At 39.9% G+C, this 23,848-nt stretch overlaps 1 protein-coding gene and 1 long non-coding RNA gene across 9 annotated transcripts in view; one reads left to right on the top strand and one right to left on the bottom strand.

Moving 5' to 3' along the window:
* Positions 1–20,873, top strand: part of LOC148861416 (uncharacterized) — a 128,740-nt gene extending 107,867 nt beyond the window's left edge. For 2 of the 4 annotated variants that reach the window (XM_088984749.1, XM_088984748.1), the window contains one exon: positions 16,317–17,106. In XM_088984749.1, the coding sequence (XP_088840875.1) occupies positions 16,317–16,655 (339 nt within the window). In that variant the 3' untranslated portion in view covers positions 16,656–17,106. Of the gene's footprint in view, positions 1–4,799; positions 5,410–16,316; positions 17,107–20,298 lie in introns of those variants that run through there. The other 2 variants (XM_088984750.1, XM_088984751.1) reach the window with 2 other exon arrangements.
* LOC148861418 (uncharacterized) lies at positions 19,029–23,234 on the bottom strand. 5 transcript variants are annotated; one of them, XR_016112950.1, is made up of 4 exons: positions 21,536–23,234; positions 19,804–19,849; positions 19,397–19,656; positions 19,029–19,247 (listed from the first exon to the last, which is right to left on the bottom strand). It is a non-coding gene; the product is annotated as an uncharacterized LOC148861418 (long non-coding RNA). The 5 variants fall into 5 exon arrangements; XR_016112948.1 differs by lacking the exon at positions 19,029–19,247 and adding an exon at positions 21,070–21,142 and having other exon boundaries at positions 19,325–19,656; positions 21,536–23,228; XR_016112946.1 differs by lacking the exon at positions 19,029–19,247 and adding an exon at positions 21,070–21,142 and having other exon boundaries at positions 19,325–19,691; positions 21,536–23,034.
* Between the last annotated feature and the right edge of the window lie 614 nt (positions 23,235–23,848).

Here is a 23,848-nt window from a genome sequence, read left to right on the forward strand (position 1 = left end):
TACTCCAAATGCCCAATCAGGCCTCACCAATCTCTTTAGAACAAGCCAAAACCCTAGGAAACCAAATTTTAACTCAAATACCATCAACCGTTAAATCCATAAGATTCCCTTTCGATGGTCCCAATTACGCCACGTTACCATACACATTACCTGATCAGATCCCATCACATGAAACCAAACCTTCAAACAACCAATTACACCAAATTTCAGCAATAAATTCTTTGGTCTCACCATTCATCCATAAGAGATTCCATTCTGACATATCTCAAACTACGGTACTTCTCGAATAAAAAACCTATGATCCACACATCTTTGACAAGACAAAACCCTCTCCACAACCTTGTAATTCAAATCCATGCCACTTTACCAATCATAAACCTAAAATTCCCTCATTTACCCATCCATCAATCCAAGATTCCATTTTTAGGCCCCTTATTAGTCGAAAGACCCACGGCATAAATTTCCAAAATTCCAACACCATTAAAACTACAAAACACACCCGTTATACCCCAAATACCCTAAGGTATCCACCGCCTAAATAACAGATCCAGAAATCCCCATTTTACCCTTTATACACAGATTTTCAATCGACCACTCTCGTTGTTCATCACACTCAAAATCTTAGATTTCGATCATGACACCTCTCACGAGACATTTAAACCCTCCCAACATCTTCAACAACCATTTGATTGACCACCCACCAAATTTCAGTCCTCAAGATGTCCATTTTTCCCCTTATTAAAAAAGATTCCAAATCGACGATCCTCATTAGCCACCACTCTCCTAATCTGAGATCTTCATCGAGATACTCCATCCAAGACCCCGAAACCTCCATCAACTTCCTAATCAGCCATCCACCCAACTTCAGACCTCAAAATATCCATTTTTCCCTTTATCAGAAAAGATTCCAAATTGATAATCCTCATTAGCCATAATTCTCTTAATCCAAGATCTTCATCGAGATACTCCATCCAAGACCCTGAGACAACCACTAGCTTTCCGATCAACCATCCACCCAACATCAGACCTTAAAATACCCATTTTTCCCTTCATCCAAAAAGATTTCAAATGAACCATCCTCATCACTCGATATGCCCCAAATTAAAGATCCATCATCACACATCATCTAACACCTCCAAACCCCATCAAAACCTCCCAATCGATGATTCATCACATTTCAGACCCTAAAATAACCATTTTACCCTTAGCTTAAAAAGATTCCAAATAAACCATTCTCATCGCCCAATATGCCCCAAATTCAAGATCCATCATCACTCATCACCTGACACTTCCAAACCCCATCAAAATCTCCCAGTTGATGATCCATCACATTTCAGACCCTAAAATGACCATTTTACCCTTGGCTTAAAAAGATTCCAAATTAACCATCCTCCTTGCCCGATACGCCCCAAATTCATGATCCATGTGATGACCCTAAAATGACCATTTTACCCTTGGCTTTAAAAGATTCCAAATGAAACATCCTTATCCCTCGATACACCCCAAATTCGAGATCCATCATCACACATCATTTGACACCTCCAAAACCCTTCAAAACCTCCCAATCGATGATCCATCACATTTCAGACCCTAAAATGACCATTTTACCCTTATCTTAAAAAGATTCTAAATGAACCATCCTCATTGCCCAATACGCCCCAAATTCAAGATCCATCATCACACATCATCTGACACCTCTAAACCCCCATGAAAACCTCCCAATCAATGATCCATCACATTTCATACCCTAAAATGACCATTTTACCCTTGTCTTAAAAAGATTCCAAATGAACAATCCTCATCACTCGATACGCCCCAAATTCATGATCCATCATCACACATCATCCGACACCTCCAAACCCCATCAAAACCTCCCAATCGATGATCCATCACATTTCAGACCCTAAAATGACCATTTTACCCTTGGCTTTAAAAGATTCCAAATGAAATATCATCATCGCCCGATACGCCCCAAATTTAAGATCCATCATCACGCATCATCTGACACCTCCAAACCCCATCAAAATCTCCCGATCGATGATCCATCACATTTCATACCCTAAAATGACCATTTTACCATTGTCATAAAAATATTCCAAATGAACCATCCTCATTGCCCAATATTCCCTAAATTCAAGATCCATCATCACACATCATTTGGCACCTCTAAACCCCATCAAAACCTCCCGATCAATGATCAATCACATTTCATACCATAAAATGACAATTTTACCCTTACCTTAAAAAGATTTCGAATGGATCATCCTCATTGCCCGATAACCCCAAATTCAAGATCCATCATCACACATCATCTAACACCTCCAAACCCCATCAAAAGCTCTTGATCATCTATCCATTAAACCTCAAGCCTTAAAATTACCACTTTACCCCTCATCTATAAAGATTCCAAATTGAGGGCTCTCATTGGTCGTTACTCACCTATTTCAAGATCGGCATTCCGATACACCCTTTGATACACCTAGACCACATCATCAGCTTCCTAGACACCCGGATAAACCCTCCTCCATCTTTAGACCCAAAATTACCATTTTACCCTTATATCAAGAAAAATCCTGATTTGACGGCCCACATTGCTCGACACACTCCAAATCATGATTTCTCACTCTGGCACACCCCCCGAGGCCATTAAACCCCATCATTTCCCTTTTCAGACACCTTAAAACCCCCTTGGAAATTTTTATTACAAAATTCCCCATTTTATCCCTCCATCAACAAAGATTCCAATTCGTGCGATCTCATTGGTTGAGAAAAACCCTAATATCTTGAATTTTAATCTCAGCCCTTGAATCCTCCACATTACACCCCTTGGACTTGCCCTCTCATTGCAAAAAAGAACCCTTTTTTTGTCTTTTCACTCAAGTCCCTTCACATTTCCGGAAATCACCCTAAAGCCCTCACTAAACCTAGAATCAATCCTAGCCTTAGATTTGATCCCCCCTTGCTTCTCCACCCTAGGATCGCCCTAACCATCATTAAGCACCCCAAAACCCTAGCCATCCTCCTTAAAAATTCGACTAAGCCATTTTCAATTCAAATTTTGAATTTAAATTTGAAAACTCCCCCCATTCTAAGCATTTAAAAGGAGACAAGGAGGAGAAAATCAAGGGAAGTTGTCTCCTTGCCTTAAATTTGGTCAAAAGGCAAGAGATTAATAAAGAAAGAATCTAGGAAGCCACCATCCCTTACATTAGGGTCGAACTATTCTAGCCTTCCATCTCCTTTGAAAACCAAGCCCAAAACCCTAACCTCTCACACTTAAACCCTAACCAAACTCTCCAAATTTGGTCCAAGCTTAACCAAACCCTAAACTAAACCCAATTCAGTTCTAATGGAGCTAAACCACCCCCCAAACCAAACTAGGACCCTTCCCACTTTTTTGAACCAAGAAAAACCAAATAAAATGAAAATAAAAAAATAAAAAAAAAGAGGCCATAAGACCCAAATTTGAACCTAACATGGGGGATTTTTTTTTTTGGACTCTCTTTGAGACTCTTCTCCTTTCTCTAACACTCTTACCATTCTCCCTTCTCCCTCTCAAGAACCGAACTACACTCTCCTCCTCTCTCTCCCTCTCTACCTCCATCCTCCACCACCGAATTCCCTCTCACTCATCTCTTCTCCTTCACACCCAACAACCAAAAACCCTAACATCCTCCTTTCTTTCCACCACCAAACTGATCATCACCCTCCATCTTCACCCAATAAACGAGAGAAGAGGAAGAAAGAGCACCACCATTTAGTTACACACCCAAGGGAGAAGAAGAAGAAGAGGGAACAAGGAAGAAGTAAGAGGAAGAAGATAGAACCCCCTCCATTCGGCCAAAGGAAGCAAGGAAGAAGAAGAAGGAAGGAAGAGAAAGCCCTACTCCATTTCGGTCAAGTCAAGGAAGAGAAAGGAAAGAACAAAACCCCCATTACATCCAATCAAATTTGGACTGTCATTGCTTTAGCATTTCAGCACCATCAATTTCAGCTCATCCCATCCATCACTAATTGTTTGTCAAAAGGCCACAAAGAGGTGAACTTCTCATCTCATTCTTTTTTATTTACATTTTTTTTCTTGAACTTTGTTGGTATCCTAGGCATTCTCTAATTTTATCATGTAACCCTTTTCATCTAAGTGACATTATGTAATTATTTTGAATAGTTTTCATGGTGGTGAGATGTAGGAACCATTAGAACATTTTGTTAATCACTTTGAATGAATATGCCTTGTCTTACAGTGTTTATTTTGGGTTGAATTTTAATTTGTTTCAATTCTGAAATCTATTCACTTTCATGGCTTTTCAATTTGATTTAGTCTAGGTTAATTTTTTTTTTCTTGAACATTTTTATATTGGAAATAACAGTTGGAAGGGATTTTCATAGGGGATTGAATCACTTGTGGCTTTCCCTTTCCCAAGAAGGAGAGTGGCATATAGTTGCCAACTCCTTTGCTCCTTTAAGGGTTTCCCACACCCGAATTGAGAATGGAAGGGTTAAGTCATTTGAGAGAAGAATCCTCTATGATAATCCCCATCTTTCATGCATAAAATCACTAGCATTTTGTAAACTTAATTATTTCTAGTTTTTTTTTTCTTTTCACTAAATTAGGGGAATTGTACTACTTATCAATTGTGGGAGAGTGGTGCCTAATACCTTCCTTCTCTCCCTTAAAAAATACCTAGATTAGCTTTGTTTTGGGGTGTGAGTCATTTCTTGTTGTTTTCTTGAACATGTGAGACCCATCACTTCTATGTTCTTTGCTTTGATGGGTGGCGGCTCCAATCCATTTTCAGCCATGAAGTGAACTCCAAACTCAATATGGATGTTCACAGCGTCGTCGAAGATCTCCATGTGCTCCTTCATGAGCTCCTCAAGGTTCTCCTTTACCCGCCGGAGGGCCTCCCTTTCCTCTTTGAGCTTCTTCTTCTCCTCCCTCAACAGCACAGTCAGCTCCTTTTGAGCTCACGCATTCTTCTCCAGCTTATGAATCTCGACTCGAGCTAAGTTTAGTTCGCGCTGAATGCTTCGGGAGGTTTCTTTAGCCTAGAGGGCCCACTTCAGTTGCACCTCTGGTTGGCAAGCAAGAGCATGGATTGCAAAGTTCACCTGCCAAGGAATAAACAAAATCTAAGTACCAAGAAAGAGCAATAGAGAGTACAGTCCAAAGATCAGGGAATGATGGGAGGATGTTCGGGGTCTCCTCGGGTGGGTGAGACGGAGAAGCTCTACCATTATCTTCCTTGACCAACTCAATGATGGGAGGATGTTCGAGGACAACGATGTGAACGTTGGATGTGGTGGCGACATGGAAACGGGCCTTCTTGGATGCCTTCCTCTTCTTCCCCCTCTTCATGCTTTCAAAGAGCTTGGTAGCAGGAATATCAGCCATGGCTCCTACAAAAGGTAACGAACAAATCAATTACAAAATGAAGACAAGCTGTGAAAAAGAAAACAAGTGTGTGCACTAGAAGGGATGGGAGATTTATCATATGGATGGCCGAACCATACAAGGTGGATGGGCGAAATTTCAAAATTCTCTTTCTCCCATCCGAGAAAGAAATCGGACCAAATCTAAAACCAAGATTAGGGAGAAGAATCCCTGATACGGAATCCACGCAAAAAGCTCCTTCAAACGTAGGTGTTCACGTCCAAAGAGAATATCAAATCCTTCCTCCACTGAATATGACACAACTTAAAGTGAGGCAGGATCAGCAAATGGTTCTTCAGCAAAAACCTCAGATTCCTCAACAAGAACCGAACAAAGTAATAAGCACAGCTTCAAAATTGTTTCTCAAAAAAAGACAATATCAAAATCTAATCTTGAACACTACAAGAGATAGAGATCGAACAGGGTAGGGTGGCAAGAGCCGAGAGAGAACTGGAGCAGAAAACAGTAAAACTGTAGATGTCTTTTCTAATTCGCCCTCCACTTTATATATAACCCTTAAATAAGCAATCTCCTAATTTGATTAGGAGTTTCTTGATCCAAATCTTTATTTGGATCTAGACTCTTTTAGTGATAAGGATAATCCCTTATTTTATCTACAGATCAAGATCAGCTACTCAAATTAGAAGTTTCTTGATCCAAATCTCTATTTGGATATGGACTCTTTAAGTGGATAAGATGTATCCTCTTATCCTTATTTGTTGATCCATACCTAGATTCGCCCCCTCATTTAACTAATCCAATTAACATAGTTCTAAATGGGCTTTAGGCCCATTAGTCTTTCAAGCTCACTTTCTTTTAATGTTGTCTAGCTTGGCTCTCTTTGTATGGCATGGGACCCTATCATTGATCTCCACAAAAGCCACATGAGTTCAACCTATCATCTGTTAAAAGGCCTGGCCGAATTCACTACTGAATACAGTGAACCCCTGAGTCCATCAGTATAGGCTCTAAATGTGCCCAACATATTACACTAAATGGTCATTGGGTCCATCCATCTTATGAAGGCCCAAGGACTGTGGCCAGATTTAATATTAGCCCATCACGTTTATTATCCCTAAGTGGTCTTACACTTAACCTCTTAGCCCTTAACGATCATACATTGCCCGAAAAGAGATGACCTCTCCCTCGGCTACAAGGTACAGTGTTGCACTCTCTACTCAAATGGATATCAGGAATTAAAATTTTTTTAAAACATTTTGTAAAACCATAATTTATATGCATCTCTATATAAATATATTTGCAAAACAAATTTCAACAAGTTTGAAATCAACTGCCGGTAGTTTAGGTTTCTATCAGAGAAAGTGCATTCCCCGATCAACTATGATCACCTACTCAGGTGAATTCTCAGATTGTCCCAACATACCCAAGTTTTGACCCCTTCTAAGGATCTCACTAATTGGCATATCAAAGGCAACCCAATCCAGCACCTATTGCAATACCATAATCGAGTCTAGGGGTTAGGTGTAGTATTCCAATTTTTCCCATCTATCTCTAAGGTCTAGGGCAATAATGGAATTTGGTCCAATTCAGGGTTTCAAGCAAATCCACACTGCATGTACCTCAAGTCTCACCCTGTCAGCTGAGACAACCCCAACCAACTTGGCGGCACATCAGAGTCATCCTTGGTAGGATAAATCACCCCCATATCTATCCAATAGTTGTAAATATTCTAAACTAATATGAGTCTCATAAGATGTAAAAGGCTTCTCCAAGATCTTTCATGGAGATTTACTATGAAAGTCATCTTTTCACTATGGTTAATATTCCTACACCATTCCCAATGAGTAGAATGTCATCTACATACAGAACCAAGAAAATAACCTTATCTTCCAATGTTTTCCTATAAACACAAGACTCAACCGGATTCTGTTCAAAGTCAAAATGTTTGACAATAGAGTCAAACTGGATGTTCCAGCTCCTAGAACCTTGCTTAAGTCCATATATGGATCGATTAAGTATACACACCATGTGTTCTTGACCTGCAGTAACGAATCCTTGCAGTTGATGCATATAAATATCTATAGTAAGATCTCCGTTCAAGAACGTAGTTTTGATATCCATTTACCAAATCTCATAGTGATAATATGCTGCTACAGCTATCAGGATCCTAATGGATTTCACAGGTTGGAAGATCTTCTACAGTTAGAAAATCCAAATGACCATCATTTACCAACATTGTGTTACAATATATGTTAACGTGGCCAAATCGATAATTTCACAAGCACGTGAGATTAACTGTTTCACGTGATCTATTCTTGGGGATTATTTTCGACGTAGTTTCGGTTAAGTTTGTTTCTAGAGAAGAATGGAGAACATATCGATCATTCTCGAGTTCTCCGTAAGTGAGAAATTTGTTATTTTGTTTGATAATAATCATATTACTGAATAAAATAGAATAACCATCCAAATACAACTTTGAGACAAAAATAAAATTTATTCTTAAGTTCGGTACATAAAGACAATCCTTAAGTACAATGATTCATTCTCTGAAAACTAATTCTACAGTCCCTTTAAGTGGTAAGGGATAATCCTTATCTTATCTGTAGATTACATCAGCCATCTCCTAATCTAATTAGGAGGTTTCCATATCTAAATATTATTTAGATCTTGGACTCTCAAAGTGGATAGGGTGTGGGCCCAATCCTATCAGCTAATCCATCTCAGAATTTGCCCCTTAAGTGACTAAATCAAATTAGCCCAGTTCGAAATGGGCTTAAGGCCCATTTAAGGTTATATACTCATTTAGCCTTCCAAACTGCTGCCCAGTTGGGCTTCCTTGTATGGCGTGGGACCCAAACATTGATCTACACATCAGCCACATGGGTTCGGCCCAGCCTTTGTTACAAGGCTTGGCCGAATACACTGTTATGGACAGTGCACCCCATGAAACCCATCAGATGGCCCAGCCTTCGTTATCTACAAATCGTATAATGTAGTTTCTCAAACTACAAAAGGTCTTCTCTTCCTCCACCCGTTCTAGCAAATCTTCAAACGTAAAAAAAAAATAACGAAAAAACTCTTTTTCTATTAATTACATCATATCAAATCCAATACATTTTGTCTAAAAATTAAAAAAAAAATTATTTACAGACCAAAATGAAAAGAATAAAAATTTTCAAGTTGCACAAATCTTGCCACTTTTAAAGAATTTGATCTCCATCGCGTGATAGCCCAAGAATTCAAGAAACATTTATAGAACCATTACATAATTATTAAAGAATAATAAAGAATTATTTTCATATCTACACGCCCATAACCGAGAACTGATTTCTCATAAAAACAAAAAAACTTGCACAAATTGGGTAGAACAATTTCTGCCCATTTGCACAGGTTCAGATCTTGTCAAGATTTGGTTCAACCTTGAACCATGGCTCTAGTACCACTGAAGGGATGGGAGATCCATCATATGGATGGCCGAACCATGCAGAGTAGTTGGGTGAAATTTCAAAAAATTTTCTCCCATCCGGGAACCCTATTCCCTAATTTAGAAAAACTGTATTTTTCAAGGTTCGTTCTTGAAACAAACTGGACCAAATCTGAAACCAATATTAGAGAGAGGAATACCTAATACGGAATCTACACAAGAAACTCCTCCCAACGTATGTGTTCACGCCCAAAGAGAATACCAAATCCTTCCTCCACTTAAGATGACACAGCTTAGGGTGAGGCAAGATCAACAAGTGGTTCTTCAACAAGAATCGAACAAGGTAGTGAGTATAACTTCAAAATTGTTTCTTCCACCAAGAAACAACATCAAGATTGAATTTTAATCACTCCAAGAGATAGAGATTAAACAGGGTGGGGCGACAAGAGCAGAGAGAGAACTAGAAGTACAAAGCAGTCAAAATATAGATATCTTTTCCAGTTTGCCCTCCTCTTTATACATGACCCTTAAAGAGTCAATCTCCTAATCTCATTAGGAGTTTCTTGATCCAAATCTTTATTTGGATCTGAACTCTTTAAGTGATAAGGATAATTCTTTATCTTATCTACAGATCAAGATCACCTACTCATAATCAAATTAGAAATTATCCTCCTATCCTATTATGTTGATTCATACCCGGATTTGCCCCCTATTTAATTAATTATATTAAGCCCAATGCAGATCAAGATCACCTACTCATAATCAAATTAGAAATTATCCTCCTATCCTATTATGTTGATTCATACCCAGATTTGCCCCCTATTTAATTAATTATATTAAGCCCAATTCGAATTGCGCTTTAAGCCCATTAAAGTTTCATGCTCACTTCCTTTAATGTTGGTTAGCTTGGCTCTCTTTGTATGGCGTGGGACCCTATCATTCATCTCCACATAAGCCACATGAGTTCAACCTAGCTCTGTCACAAGGCTTGGTCGAATTCACTACTGAATACAATGAACATCTGAGTCCATCAGTATCGGCTCTTAATGGGCCCAATGTTTACACAAAATGGTCCTTAGGTCCAGCCATCTTATGAAAGCCCAAGGATTGTGGGCAAATGTGAGATTAGTCCATCATATTTATTTTCCTTAAATGGTCTTACACTTAACCTTTCAGCCCTTAATGATCAAACACTGTTCGACAAGAGAGCACATCTCCCTCAGTTGCAAGATATAGTGTTGCACTCTCTACACACATGGATCCTAGGAATTAAAACATTTTGTGAAATCGTAATATATATGTATATTTCTATATAAATATATTTTACAAAACAAAATTCAACAAGTTTGAAATCAACTGCCGACAGTTTATGTTTCCATCAGAGAATGCATTGTTCGACAAAGAGGTTGATCATGTCACTATGATCACCTACTCAAGTGAATTCTCAGACTATCCCAACATACCCAAGTTTCGACCCCTTCTAAGGATCTCGCTGATTGACATATCAAAGGCAACATAATCCAATACCTATTGCAGTACATTAATCGAGTCTAGGGGTCATGCCCATCTATCTCCAAGGTCTAGGGCAATACTAGAATTTGGTCTGATTCAGGGTTTTAAGCAAACTCACACTACATGTACCTCAAGTCTCACACTGGCAGCTTAGACAAATCACTCTAATCAACTTAGCGGCATATCAATGTCAACCTTGGCAGACTAAATCCCCCGGATCTATCCAACGGTTGTGAAGATTGTAAACTAACACGAGTCTCATAAGTGTCCAGTGTAAGGGTATTACACAGAAACACACCAATATAACATGAATCAAACATGTACTTTATTCATTTACAATAAATGTCATAATGTACATCAAGCTGATTAGAGCTAAGGGCATACGCTATCTAACAGCACTAAGATGGCAACCTACTAGGAGGACTCAGCCCGGCTTGTACGAGCTTCTCTTCAAACGTGAACTTTTTGAACTTCAACCCGAGCTTCACCCAAGATTGAACTTCCTTTTGTGTCTCTTTGCCCAACTTGATGTCAGGGTCCTGAATGGCAGGCCTCCAATGTATTACGAACTACGAAATAGCGCATCTTCCAGGCTGGGACTTTGTTGGGGAGGTCATACAAAATTTTGTAACCAAGACAGGGAGACATCTAGTAACTTCGCCTATGCTCCAAGAGGGCATAGGCGGAGTTCTTTTTTATGGTGCAAATCAAAGAAAAAATGTTGAGGGTCAAAGGCTGGTTATAATCGTGGAAAAGGGAAATAATACCTACAATGTTGCGGATCGAGTTGGGATGGAGCTGATTTGTTGTGATGTCAAAAAATTTGTCGACCTCAATGATGAAAGGGAAAGTGGAAACCACAACCCGGCTACGAGTTATTCTTCGAACACCATGATCTCGTCATGACCGTGATCCCAAGGAAAACTACTTAAGGGAATGTTGTATACAAGGTTATCAGGCAGCTTGTACCGAGCTGCCAAAGATAGGAGTCTGTCAGTTGTCATCATGGAAGGACCAAAGTTGTCTGGTCCTCGATCTCAACACGAAGTGGAGGCCCCCTTACCTAAAGCCTCGCACTCCTGCCGAGATGAGTCCACCTCGAACGAGTTGGAGTTCGCACCCCACACTAAGGCATTCACCTCGACAGGGTGTGACTCTACAGCTTACGCCGAGGTGCCCACCTCGGCCTCGACTGACTCTTCACTCCCATCAAAAAGTCTACCTAAGCTAACACTAGACATTCCGAGCTAAGAGGAAAAGGACAACAGGAAACGGAAACAAAGAGGGACGGACTCACCAAGAAGGCTGAAGGAAGCGAACAGACCTCGGATGCAACGACAACTAACACCAACCTAGAAGACTAAAGCATGACCTCAACAAACTCAAGTATGTAGTATGTGGCGAGAAAAATGGGCCCTTATTTATAACCATCGCGACCAGGACTCAACGGTCAAAACCTACATGATCCAATGGCTCCCATGAAAACCGGCTGCATGCCTCCCGAGAATGAAATCAGTTAAACACATATCTTGACGTCCGTAGAGTTTATAAATTGTGTGGTGTCCGCGCATACTCGGTACGCGATCTGGGTATTCCCTAGTCGAGCCAAACGGGTCATTAAGGTACGACCGAAGAGCTGCCCTCCAAACCGCTTGGAAGTCATGCCAAATCCACATGGGCTTGCCATGAACTCCCCGCACCGGGTCAGGACCCCTGGTACGGGGAGTGAAGGGCAATTGATTAGGAGTGATTTGGCCCGACTTAATATGTAAGAGATACGTGGACATGGCTTACTAGCCAAATGACAAATCAACATATAGTGCCACATCAACAAATCGAGAATCTCGAGAGCTCGTCCACTTCGGACCTGGAGCACCTCGGTACCCACTTGCATCGAGGTGCCATGTAACTGAAGCTAGGAGCTCGACAGTCATCTCCAAACTTCTCGAGATCATGTTGCATAACTGTACGCCTCATCTTTATGTTAGACAGTTTTGTATGCCCTTAGCTTCAATCAAGATGATGTACTTTATGAGTTTATTGTAAATGAATAAAAGTGCATATTTGATTCATGTTCCCTTGGTATGTGTCGGTGTAATACCCTTAAATAGGACACTTAATGAGACTCGTGTTAGTTTAAATGTTCACAGCCAGTGGGTCGGTCTGGGGAGACCTATCCTGACAAGGCTGACACTGTAGTGCCACCAAGTTGGTTGGGGTGGCTTGTCTCAGCCACCGGGGTGAGACCCTACGCACATACTGTTAGACAGTTTTGAATGCCCTTAGCTTCAATCAAGATGATGTACTTTATGAGTTTATTGTAAATGAATAAAAGTGCATATTTGATTCATGTTCCCTTGGTATGTTTATGTGTATTACCCTTAAACTAGACACTTAATGAGACTCATGTTAGTTTAGAATGTTCACAACTAGTGGGTCAATCTAGGGAGACCTATCCTGTCAAGGCTGACACTATGGCGTCACCAAGTCGGTTGGGGTAGCTTGTCTCAGCTACTAGGGCGAGACCCTAGGAACATACAGTGTAGGATTAATTGAATCCTTTAACTAGACCAGATTTCCAGTATTGCCCTGGACGTTGGAGATTGATGGGCAAAACTGGAAAGTTACACCCAACCCCTAGACTCGATTATGATACTTAACTAGGTGTCGTATTGGGTCGTCTTTGATGTACCAATCAGTGAGATCCTTACCGGGGGTCAAAACCTGGGTATGTTGGGACAGTCTGAGAATTCATCTGAGTGAGTGATCATAGTGACAGGATCAGCCCCTTTATCGGACAAAGGTAATGATCGAGGGTGCACTCTCACTGATGGAAACCAAAACTGTCGGCAGCCGATTTCAATCGTTGAGATTTGTTTTGCAAAATATATTTTATATGAGATATAAAAGTATATAAATTATGGTTTCGAAATGATTTTCAAAAGGTTTTAATTCCCGGAATCCATATAAGAAGAGAGTGCAACACTATTCCTTGCAGCCGAAGGAGATCTCTCTTGTCGGGTAGTGTATGATCATTATGGGTTGAGATGTTAAGTGTAAGACCATTAAGGATAATACCTTATGGGCTAATCTTGCATCTGCCCACAGTCCCTGGGTGTTACAAGGTGGCTTGGCCCAGGGACCACATACGGTAGGTGTTGGGCCCATAGAGCCCATCTGATGGGTTTCAAGGGGTGCACTGTCCATAACAGTGTATTCGGCTAGGCCTTGTAACAAAGGCTGGGCTGAACCCATGTGGTTGATGTGTAGATCAATGTTTGGGTCCCACGCCATACAAGGAAGCCCAATTAGGCAACAGTTTGGAAGGCTAAATGAATACATAACCTTAAATGGGCCTTAAGCCCATTTCGAACTGGGTTAATTTCATTGGTCACTTACGGGGCGAATTCTGAGATGGATCAGCTGATAGTATTGGGCACACACTCTATCCACTTAGAGAGTCCAAGATCTTAATGAGATTTTGATCTGGAAACCTCCTAACTAGATTAGGAGATGGCTGATCTAATATGCAGATAAGATAAGGATTACCCTTATCACTTAAAGGGACTTCTAATCCAAATATGATTTGGGTTAACAACTCCTAATGAGATTTGGAGCTAATTCATTTTTTAAGTCTATAAAAGGAAGAGGGGGTGGCAGTCTTTAGACATGCAAGCAATACACATTCTTGTCTTCTGAGCTGAAATCACAAGAGATAATCTGCACCCTGCAAATACTCTTTTGCCGCCTCCTTCCTGCAGTCGCCGCCTACAGCAGTTCGATCTCTAGTTTTTGGGAGAAATCAAGATTGGATCTTGATACCAATCTTTTGGAGAAAAGATTGGTGGGTGTTGTATTCACAAGTCGTCTAGGTGATTCTTGAGAAGGGTCAAGTTCTTTTGGAAGAAGACTGATGATTCTGTTCCACCCTGCACCGCGCCATCTTCAGTGGGAACAGATTTTGGATCCTTCCTTGGGCATGAACACCTCCATTGGGAGATACTACTTCTTTGTATCAAGTATTATCTCTCCCTACTCCTTTTGGTTTAGATCTGGTTTAGTTTATGGTTCACGAATGATCTTTGAAAATATGATTTTCTAAATGGGGAATTCGATTCCCAATTGAAGGGAGAGAAAAATTTTTGAAATCCGCCCCCTTATTCCGCAATCTTTGGGCATCCATGTGATGGATTTTCTATCCTTTCAGTGGTATCAGAGCCATGGTTCAAATCTTGAACCATTCTGTTTCATATCTGAACCTGCGCAAATAGGGAGAAGGCGTTCTACCAAATTTGCGCAAATATGGGTTTTGGGAAATTTGTTCCCAAAACTGATGGGCAAATATTCTGAAATTAATTTTATATAAATCTGATTATTATTTAGAATAGTTCTATATGATTTTCTTCATTTATGGGCTGTTCGTACAAGAGGAGATCGAATTCTTGATTTGCGCAAGGAGAACTGCAAGATTTGCAATTTATTGATTTATTTATTACATTTGGTCTGTAAATAATTTTTTTTTAATTTTAGACTCAATGTATAGGCATTCGATCTGATGTAATTATTAATAGAAATATGATTTCTTTTTAATTTTATTTTGGATCGAAGATGGCGGCGCTGAGAAGGAGATTTCGTAGATGGGACATTCGCTATCTGCGATTTGCAATTTGTGAAACTGCAATCTGTGATCTAACCTCTGTTTTGCAAGATGGAGTGTGCGAACAGCCCTGATTAACTGATTCTTGATTTTCTTTTATCAGTTATTTAATTTCAGATTATTTTCTTCAATTAAGGATTTAATTAAAGATCAAACCCTAGACCCATTCGAACCAAAATTGGTTCAAAACTGTTTGGACCAAATCTAGGGTTTAATCAATGCTGAAAGTCAGCCCTAATTTTCCTACTAATGGGCCTAAGGATTGATATTTAATTAAATGGTTAATTCGGCCCAACCTGTAAAGTCCAAGTTTTAAATAGTTAAAACAGCTAAAAGCCCTTTTCAAAGGATAAAGCTATATAAGCCGAACTGGGCAACCCTAATTCAGCCCATATACCTAGATAATATTATGGATTTTTAACGGGCTTCCAATGGGCCTTACAGATAATTAATTGATTGGATCAATTTATCCCTGCATGAGATGTTTGGATGTGTGATGTGCTACGTGTATGGGCCATAAGTGCTTGGCCCATGCTCATTCGACAGTGGCTCTTGCGCACACCATGACTGAATGCACATCATTGCCATGGTATCCCTTTTGGTCATTGGATGACCTCCCTCAGTGGTGGGCCCCACACCTCATCAAGAGGTTATGTGCGGAACCATAGCCGATTTAAGGGCCACCGAAATCTGACTTTATGAAAGTCAGTGGGAGCCACTTTGATTTGACCTAAATCAAACTAGGGCGTAATTAATTGTTCCCTCCAATTAATATGAGTGCAAGTGATAGGGAGATTCATATGATGAACTCTCTAAAGGCCTTCCATCATTAGCATGAGGATGGGTCCTTCAGTAATGAGGAAACGCACCAGAAAATGGGCTATCTATTTGCTATTGGGCTTGTCTAAGTGTTTCATAAGATGATAAGGGCGTCATAGACCGTTGTGGGAGGGGCTTCACCAGAAAATGGGAACTCTCTCACGGTACCTTGGCGTTCATGACTATGATGGATAAGCATTCACTGAACAGAAAGGTTTACCTGAAAATGGCTCTGAACCTTGTCTGATAGAGGCCAAAGGGAAAACTCATATGATGAGTGGATATGATCCTTCACAGAAAGGTGGTGGGGTTATGCAGCTGAAACAGTTGGGTCCATGCACCCTATGTGATTTCCCACATTTCTAGAGACAACCCGTAGTCTCCATCACTGAGAAAGGAGGAAAATCTCAGAGATGAATAAATGGAAATGGATCGTAGATTAAAATCCATATCTATGAAATGAACATGAATCAAATTAGGTTGTAGACTGATGTTTGCTCTTTTATCAGAAAATGGCAAACGGATCATTTGCAAAGTTTCTTGACGACAACAAGCTTAAGGGCCCAAACTATGCCGATTGGTACAGGAACCATATGTTGGTCTTAACCTCTGAGAAGTTGGATAAGGTAGCCAAGAATCCTGCCTCGGATCGTCCGGGAGATAGGGCTTTTGAGGCCCATAGACGAGAATACCAAGAATGGGAGGAGAAAAACTCCCTTGCCCGCTGCTATATCATTGCCTCTTTGGACAATCCAATTCAGAGGCAGTTCGATCAGATCGAACTTGCCAATGTCGTATTAGATAGTCTTAAGACAATGTACGAAGAGCATAATCGTTCTACTCGGTAGAAGGTCTTGAAACAGTTCATGACCGCGCAGATGTCCAAGAACCTACAAATTCACGACCATTATCTCCAGATGATGTGTTATATCAATGAACTGGAGGCTCTTGGATCCGGGTTGGATCTGGTAACACAGATCGATGCTATTCTTAACTCTCTGCCTCCATCATTTAATCCATTCATCATGAACTACAACATGAACGAGCTGAATGACAACTTGCAAGAGCTCAACAATGTGTTGCAAAGAGCTGAAGAATTGATTAAAAATGATGAGCCCGTTGCCATGCTTGTCGAAACTGGCAAATCAGGCAAGAAAATGAAGGCAAAGAGAAAGCCCCAGAAGAAGGTTGCCAAACCCAAGAGGCAGAAGAAAGATAAAGCATCGGATGCCTGTCACTTTTGCAAGAAGACCGGCCACTGGAAAAGGAATTGTCCTGCCTACCTAGAATCCAGGAAAGGTAATTTCGAATCTTGTGTTATAGAAACCAATTTATTGGTAGCTTATGCGTCCTAGTGTATTGACTCTGGGGCTTTAATTCATGCGTGTAACTCACTGTAGGGGTTCAAGGTAAGCAGAAGGCTGGGTGAAGGAGAAGTTACACTCTACTTGGGGACTACTACAACTGTTGCAGCCGCGGCAATGGGAACCGTGGAGTTAATTTTTAGAAAATGAATAATTGTACTCAAAGATTGTCTTTATGTACAAAATTTAAGGAGAACTTTGATTTCTGTTTCAAAACTGTGCATATGGTTATTCTGTCTTCTTTAGTAATACGATTACTATTAAAAGAAATAACAGATTCATCGCATACGGAGAACTGGAGAATGGTCTTTATGTTCTACATCATTCTCTAGAAACTAACATAACCAAAACTACGTTGGCTGAAATCCCCAAGAAGAGAGCCTGTGATACAGTTAATCCCACGTGTCTGTGGCATTACCGACTTAGCCACATCGGTGTTGACCGGGATCCATATAAGCAGAGAGTGCAACACTGTTCCTTGCAGCCGAGGGAGAGGTCATCTCTTGTCGGGCAGTGTATGATCATTATGGGTTGAGATGTTAAGTGTAAGACCATTGAGGATAATACCTTATGGGCTAATCTTGCATCTGCCCACAGTCCCTGGGTGTTACAAGGTGGCTTGGCCCAGGGACCACATACAGTAGGTGTTGGGCCCATAGAGCCCATCTGATGGATTTCAGGGGGTGCACTGTCCATAACTGTGTATTCGGCCAGGCCTTGTAACAAAGGTTGGGCTGAACCCATGTGGCTGATGTGTAGATCAATGTTTGGGTCTCACGCCATAAAAGAAAGCCCAATTGGGTAGTAGTTTGGAAGGCTAAATGAATACATAACCTTAAATGGGCCTTAAGCCCATTTCGAATTGGGCTAATTTGATTAGTCACTTAAGAGGCAAATTCTGAGATGGATCAGCTGATAGGATTGGGCCCACACCCTATCCACTTAGAGAGTCCAAGATCTAAATGAGGTTTAGATCTTGGAAACCTCCTAATTAGATTAAGAGATGGCTGATTTAATCTGCAGATAAGATAAGAATTATCCATTATCACTTAAAGGGACTTCAAATCCAAATATGATTTGGGTTAGCAACTCCTAATGGGATTAGGAGCTGATCCCTTTAAGTCTATAAAAGGAAGAGGGGGCGGCAGCCTTTAGACATGCAATGCAATCCAGAGATCCTTGTCTTTAGAGCTGAGATTATTAGAAGAGAGAATTCTGGACCCTACAAATACTCTCTTGCCGCCTCCTTCCTGCAGCCGCCGTCTACAGCAGTTCTTTCTCTAGTTCTTGGGAGAAATCAAGATTTGATCTTGATACCAATCTTTTGGAGAAAAGATTGGTGGGAGTTGTATTCACAAACCGTTAAGTTGATTCTTGCGAAGGGTCAAGTTCTTTTCGAAGAACACTACTGATTCTGCTCCACCCTGCATTGCACCATATTCAGTGGGAGCAGATTTTGGATCCTTCCTTGGGCGTGAACACTTCCATTAGGAGATATTGCTTATCTGTATCAGGTATTATCCCTCCCTACTCCTTTTGGTACAAATCTAGTTCAGTTTATGGTTCAAGAATGATCATTGAAAATATGATTTTCTAAATAGGGAATTCGATTCCAGTTGAAGGGAGAGAAAAATTTTTGAAATTCGCCCCCTTATTCCGCAATCTTTGGGCGTCCATGTGATGGATTTCCTATCCCTTCACTTTACCCCACCCAAATCAAAGGGAAACGGTAAACCTTATTAATTGGTACGTTACCCCCTTCCAAAGCATAATGGATTCTTACGTCACGGGACAAAAATTCTGAGAGCGTTTCACGAGACCTATGACAGCCCAGCTATACAAGGGTATCAACCCCCAAGACTCAAATACGCACAATTATTTACTCACTAGCAATTTAACGTTCAAGCTTTCAGTTCGCAACCAGAATACAATACTAACTTAAGCATCGGAACAACCTCGCCAGGTCAGCCACCCCAGGTTTTTTGATCATTTGTCTTGCAGCTTGGTCCGACTCGCTACGCGACTAATGTCATCCAACTAGGAACTTCCAGCTCGCACACTATCAAATCCCATTTCCTAAACGGTGACAAGGCGTTAGATTCCATTTTTTGAATGCTCGGGCATCGTCCATATGCCCTTTTGGTTTTAGTATATATATAAGATCATGTATCATCGTCCAATTTGACACGTGGAAACTCATTGTCTAAATATACAATCAACCTTACCTCTATTTTCTCTTGTATCCCTCTCACACGTACTACATTTTTTGATTTCCTAAACGCTGAGAAGGCGAGGATCCCATGGCCTCACACGCGAGGATCCCATGGCCTCAAACGGTGACAAGTTTCACATGGCCTCACACGCGAGGATCCCATTTCCTAAACGCTGAGAAGGCGATAGATTCCAATTTTTGAATGCTCGGGCATCGTCCGTAAATCCTTTTGGTCTACTTCGGAGGGGCTGGATTAGAAACCCAAGCAGAGAACTGAAACCATTTGGCAAAGCTAGATCATAAAATACCTGAAAAACAGATTATGCATGTTCGAAAAAACCAGAACAAACAAAAAAGAAATACGATGAAGAGTTAAGATTTTAAAATTCCTACAAAATGGATCAAATAAAAGGAAGATACCATGTGTCACAGGTTAGACACGGGGAGATTGGGGTTTGATGGTAACCTGCAAAAGAAAAAATATATTCTTAGATGATATCTCTGATGGAAAAAAAAAAAAAAGAAAATAATTTATTCAATAGAAGAGTCAGCATGGACCCTTGAAGGAATCGAGGGAGATGACAATTGTACTTGAAGAAAGCTGTAAGAACAAGTTAAAGTTGACAAGTAGTTGATTATCTTAAATGGGATTGATAATTGATCCAACTATGTAAATATCAAATTTCAAATGTTTCAAATTTTTAATTAGTGTTCTTTAGTAACTAAGAATTTATTAAAATTATCCACCTTGTATTTTCCCACATTTTTACAGGTTTAAACAAACCATAAAATGAATCACAAGTTTGCTAAGATTTTTGCAATATCAAACCTATTCAAAAAACGAAACAATTGTGTAAAATTAATAGTATTAGTAAAATGATAAAAATAACCAAATTGTTCTTATTTGGTTCTCAGAAAAGGAAAGATAAAAGTGCTCCCATCACAAACTGCTTCAGCCATTATCACTTCAAGTCCAACCAGCCAAGACCATAGCCTTCTTTGCCTCCAGGATTTTCATGCTCAGATCGGTAAACCTTTGATCTTTTGGACCGATCCAAAATGTCCAAAGTATTCATCGGATTGGATTGGACCAAATCCAGTTCAATTGACACTCCCTTTGAACTATCATATAGGTATGTGAAATCCATGATCCACTTTGAGAATCCATGTAAGGATGGTTGCCATTTCTTTGGTCATATTTAGTGCTCAAGTAGAAACTGATTTTGTATAGTTTAAGTGCATGTGCATCTCTGAGATTGAAATTGTGTATTTAGTTGCTTCTTTTACAAGAGAAGACAACTTATGGTACCAAGTCTGATCAATCAATCCATCATGTAGGCTGATCCCTCCATCCAATTATATATTTTGTCTAGAGTATGAAAATTTTACTATTAATGATCATGTGCCAGAAGGCTCAAAACCCAGAAACAGTTTATATATGGGAGTTCCAGAATTCCAACTAGTAATGCAAGATTAAATAAAATAATGAACAAGGCTATTTGAGCTTAAATATACTATGGAAAAATATATATATATATATATATATATATATATATATATATATATTGTTTTCATCCTAGCAATTGAAAAATTGATACAAAAGAATGAGGCTCAACTTGTGGCTGATGAGCATAACTTAGAACAAGAAAGAGAGGTGAAGAAAAAAAATTGGACTAAGCATCATACTTGCAGAGGTTCTCAAAACCCATGTACTCATTCTTCTCGATCTTATAAATCATATTTGATATACCGACTCTACCTGTTAAATAAAATAAAGAGCCTTAAGTACTAAAGAAGTTCAATTTTTTGAAGGTGAATGTAGAAGAATAGTTTGTTTGGTCTTTCAGTTAAACTGTGTTTGCATTAGAGCAAAAACAGCAATATGTGGTGGAAAAGGAGTTGAAAAATCTCCTTCACAACTCAGCTCTAAACCATAGAGAATAACAGATTATTACTATTAGTCATGTTTTTATCTATCACTATAATGGATGGTAATAATAACTTGGGAAGGGAGTAGTCAATTCTCATTTTCCACTGAATTGCAGCATCTAAGCTGCTTTTTCCACTTCTGCCCCACAATCCAAAGATAATCTTATTGCATACAAATGAAGATGTTAATACTTAAAACCACTTTTTCGCAAATGATACTCACCTAGTGAGATTGCAGTGACAAAGATTGTGATGGAGAGGATGAAGATGATGAGGGATGCCCCCCCTAATACAATGATAAGCCTCCTCACTACATGTTGCCCTATAAAGGCAGCAACTGTTGCCACAACAACAAAGTAGAGAGCTGCCCAAATACTTCATCATGTACACCCAAATACATATTTTTCTCTCTTTATTTTTTAAGTCAAGAACTGTTCTCGACCTTCAAAAAGGGGCAGAACAGAATCAAGAATAATAATAGAGACTACAGTGGTTTTACTTATCATATCGAGAAAAACGCTTCAGAATGTAATATTCTACAATAAACATAGATGAAGAGAATGTCATAGAAAAGGTGGTTGTGGCACTTGACACCTGCACCAAAACTCACCAAGAAAAAAACAATAAAATAGTCTACTAACAAGAAAAGACATGAAAAAAAAAAGCCCATGCTGGTCTCCCATGCTAACCCCCAACCAAGTACAGGCGAAACGAAACTACAAAGAAGCAGAGAAAAGATGGAACTGGAATCAGTTGGTTAACAGGTGATCTAGTAGGGATAACAGAGAGACAAAGGTGGTGAAGCCGTGATAGGTAATGGAGTCGGTTTGAGAAAAAAACACGAAGGAGAAGCAGAGGCGGATGAAAATGTAAAGAAACCCCATGACTACAGAGAATCAGAGAGAGACGAAGAAATTGGAATCCGTTGGTTTACAGGTGGTCCGGTATGTTAACAGTGAGACAGAGACAGAGATGGGACGTGACAGATATTGGAGTCGATTTGAGAAAAAACATGGAGGAGAAGGGGAGGCAGGTGAAAATGTAGAGAAACCCCAAGCCTTCAATCGCTTCACGGCACGTCTGAAATGATGCCTTTCTAATGTGGGTTGTGTTGGTTGGTGAGTCAGCATGTTCGCTCTCTGCGAACTGCAATCCAAACCTACTCAAGAGTCACTTTGCCTCCATTTTATTCCGTTGCTGCTGCTTTGTCTACGACGAAATCAAAATGCAAGCAGAACTCACTCGGCTTGGGAACCACCAACTCGCTGTCTCTTTCCCTCTCTTTCAAATTTACTCTCTTAATTAAACGATCCAGTAGATGGAGACAGAGTAAACGCTTCCGTCAATGTGAGGCGTATTGAGGAGCAAATCCGATTTCCCCATGTAAACGGTTTCGTCCACCATACAAAGAGGCCATACTTAGAAGCCCCATTGACAATGCCACCGCCTCCACTGTCACCACCACGGAGACCAAGGCACACAAAACCAGAAAAGAGGAAAACCTATAAACAAAAATAAATAAATAACAGAGAAGTAGAGACGGATGAGGGGGGAAAGAAGTCAAGACAGAGGGAGGAGGGGGGAAAAGAGGGAGGAAGTGAAAGAGACACAAGAGGTAGAAAGAGAGACACAAATGCATATGGAAGAGAGACGAGAGAGATGAGAGAGAAACTTATCTCATCGAAGCATAGAGCTCTAGGCGATGTTGTCTTGATAGGGAGAGACATAGGGAAATAGAGAAAAACCAGACAATAAATTATCGAGGAAAAGAGAGAAAAGGGGGGAGTGAGAGGAGATGTTCACGGGAGAGTTAAGAATAAGGGAGGAAGAGAGAGAGAGTGAGTGAGACGGAGATGTACACGGGAGAGAGAAAGACGGAGTGGGGAGAAGGAAGAGAGGGGAAGAGTTTAGAGAGGAGGGAGACAGAAATACGTGTTATGCCATGCAATAAATAATTGTGGACATGTGTATCATGCACCGAAAGCACGATTGAGTTGCTTTCACGTGAAACGGTCAATCTACTAACGAGTAGATTCCCTCTAGCGCAAGGAAAAAAGAAAAATACTGGGGCATCCATGATTTACGATATCAGTTGATAGAGACTGAACAAAATAAAATGGCAAAACAGTGTTCATGTGGCAGACCGCATATTACTTGTGACAAAGCTTAGATATGATTGATCAATTTAGGCCAATTCGTTCTTGATTAACCAAAAAAATTAAAATAAGAAACAAAGGAAGATTAATCATTGAAACTAATATTTTTAAAGTACTATTGAGATTAATGTTTGTTTCCTATGAAATTCATACATTTTCCTGATTAATGTTTTCAATGTCTTTATGGGATTTCTATTTCATAAGGACCCTTCTCTTGTTTTTCACGCAAGTGAATATTTATTTTTAAATTAAATTATTAAAATATAAGAAGTCACGATAAAAATCTCAATGGTCTTAATTTTCTTTAACAATATCCTTATTATCTATGATGATTGATGAGATAATTCTTAGGTCCGTTTGGTTTACGGTTGGAATAAGAA

The sequence above is a fragment of the Nelumbo lutea genome, chromosome 4 (assembly GCF_056320005.1).
Source record: "Nelumbo lutea isolate HS-2025 chromosome 4, American lotus-T2T, whole genome shotgun sequence".
Taxonomy (NCBI): Eukaryota; Viridiplantae; Streptophyta; class Magnoliopsida; order Proteales; family Nelumbonaceae; genus Nelumbo; species Nelumbo lutea.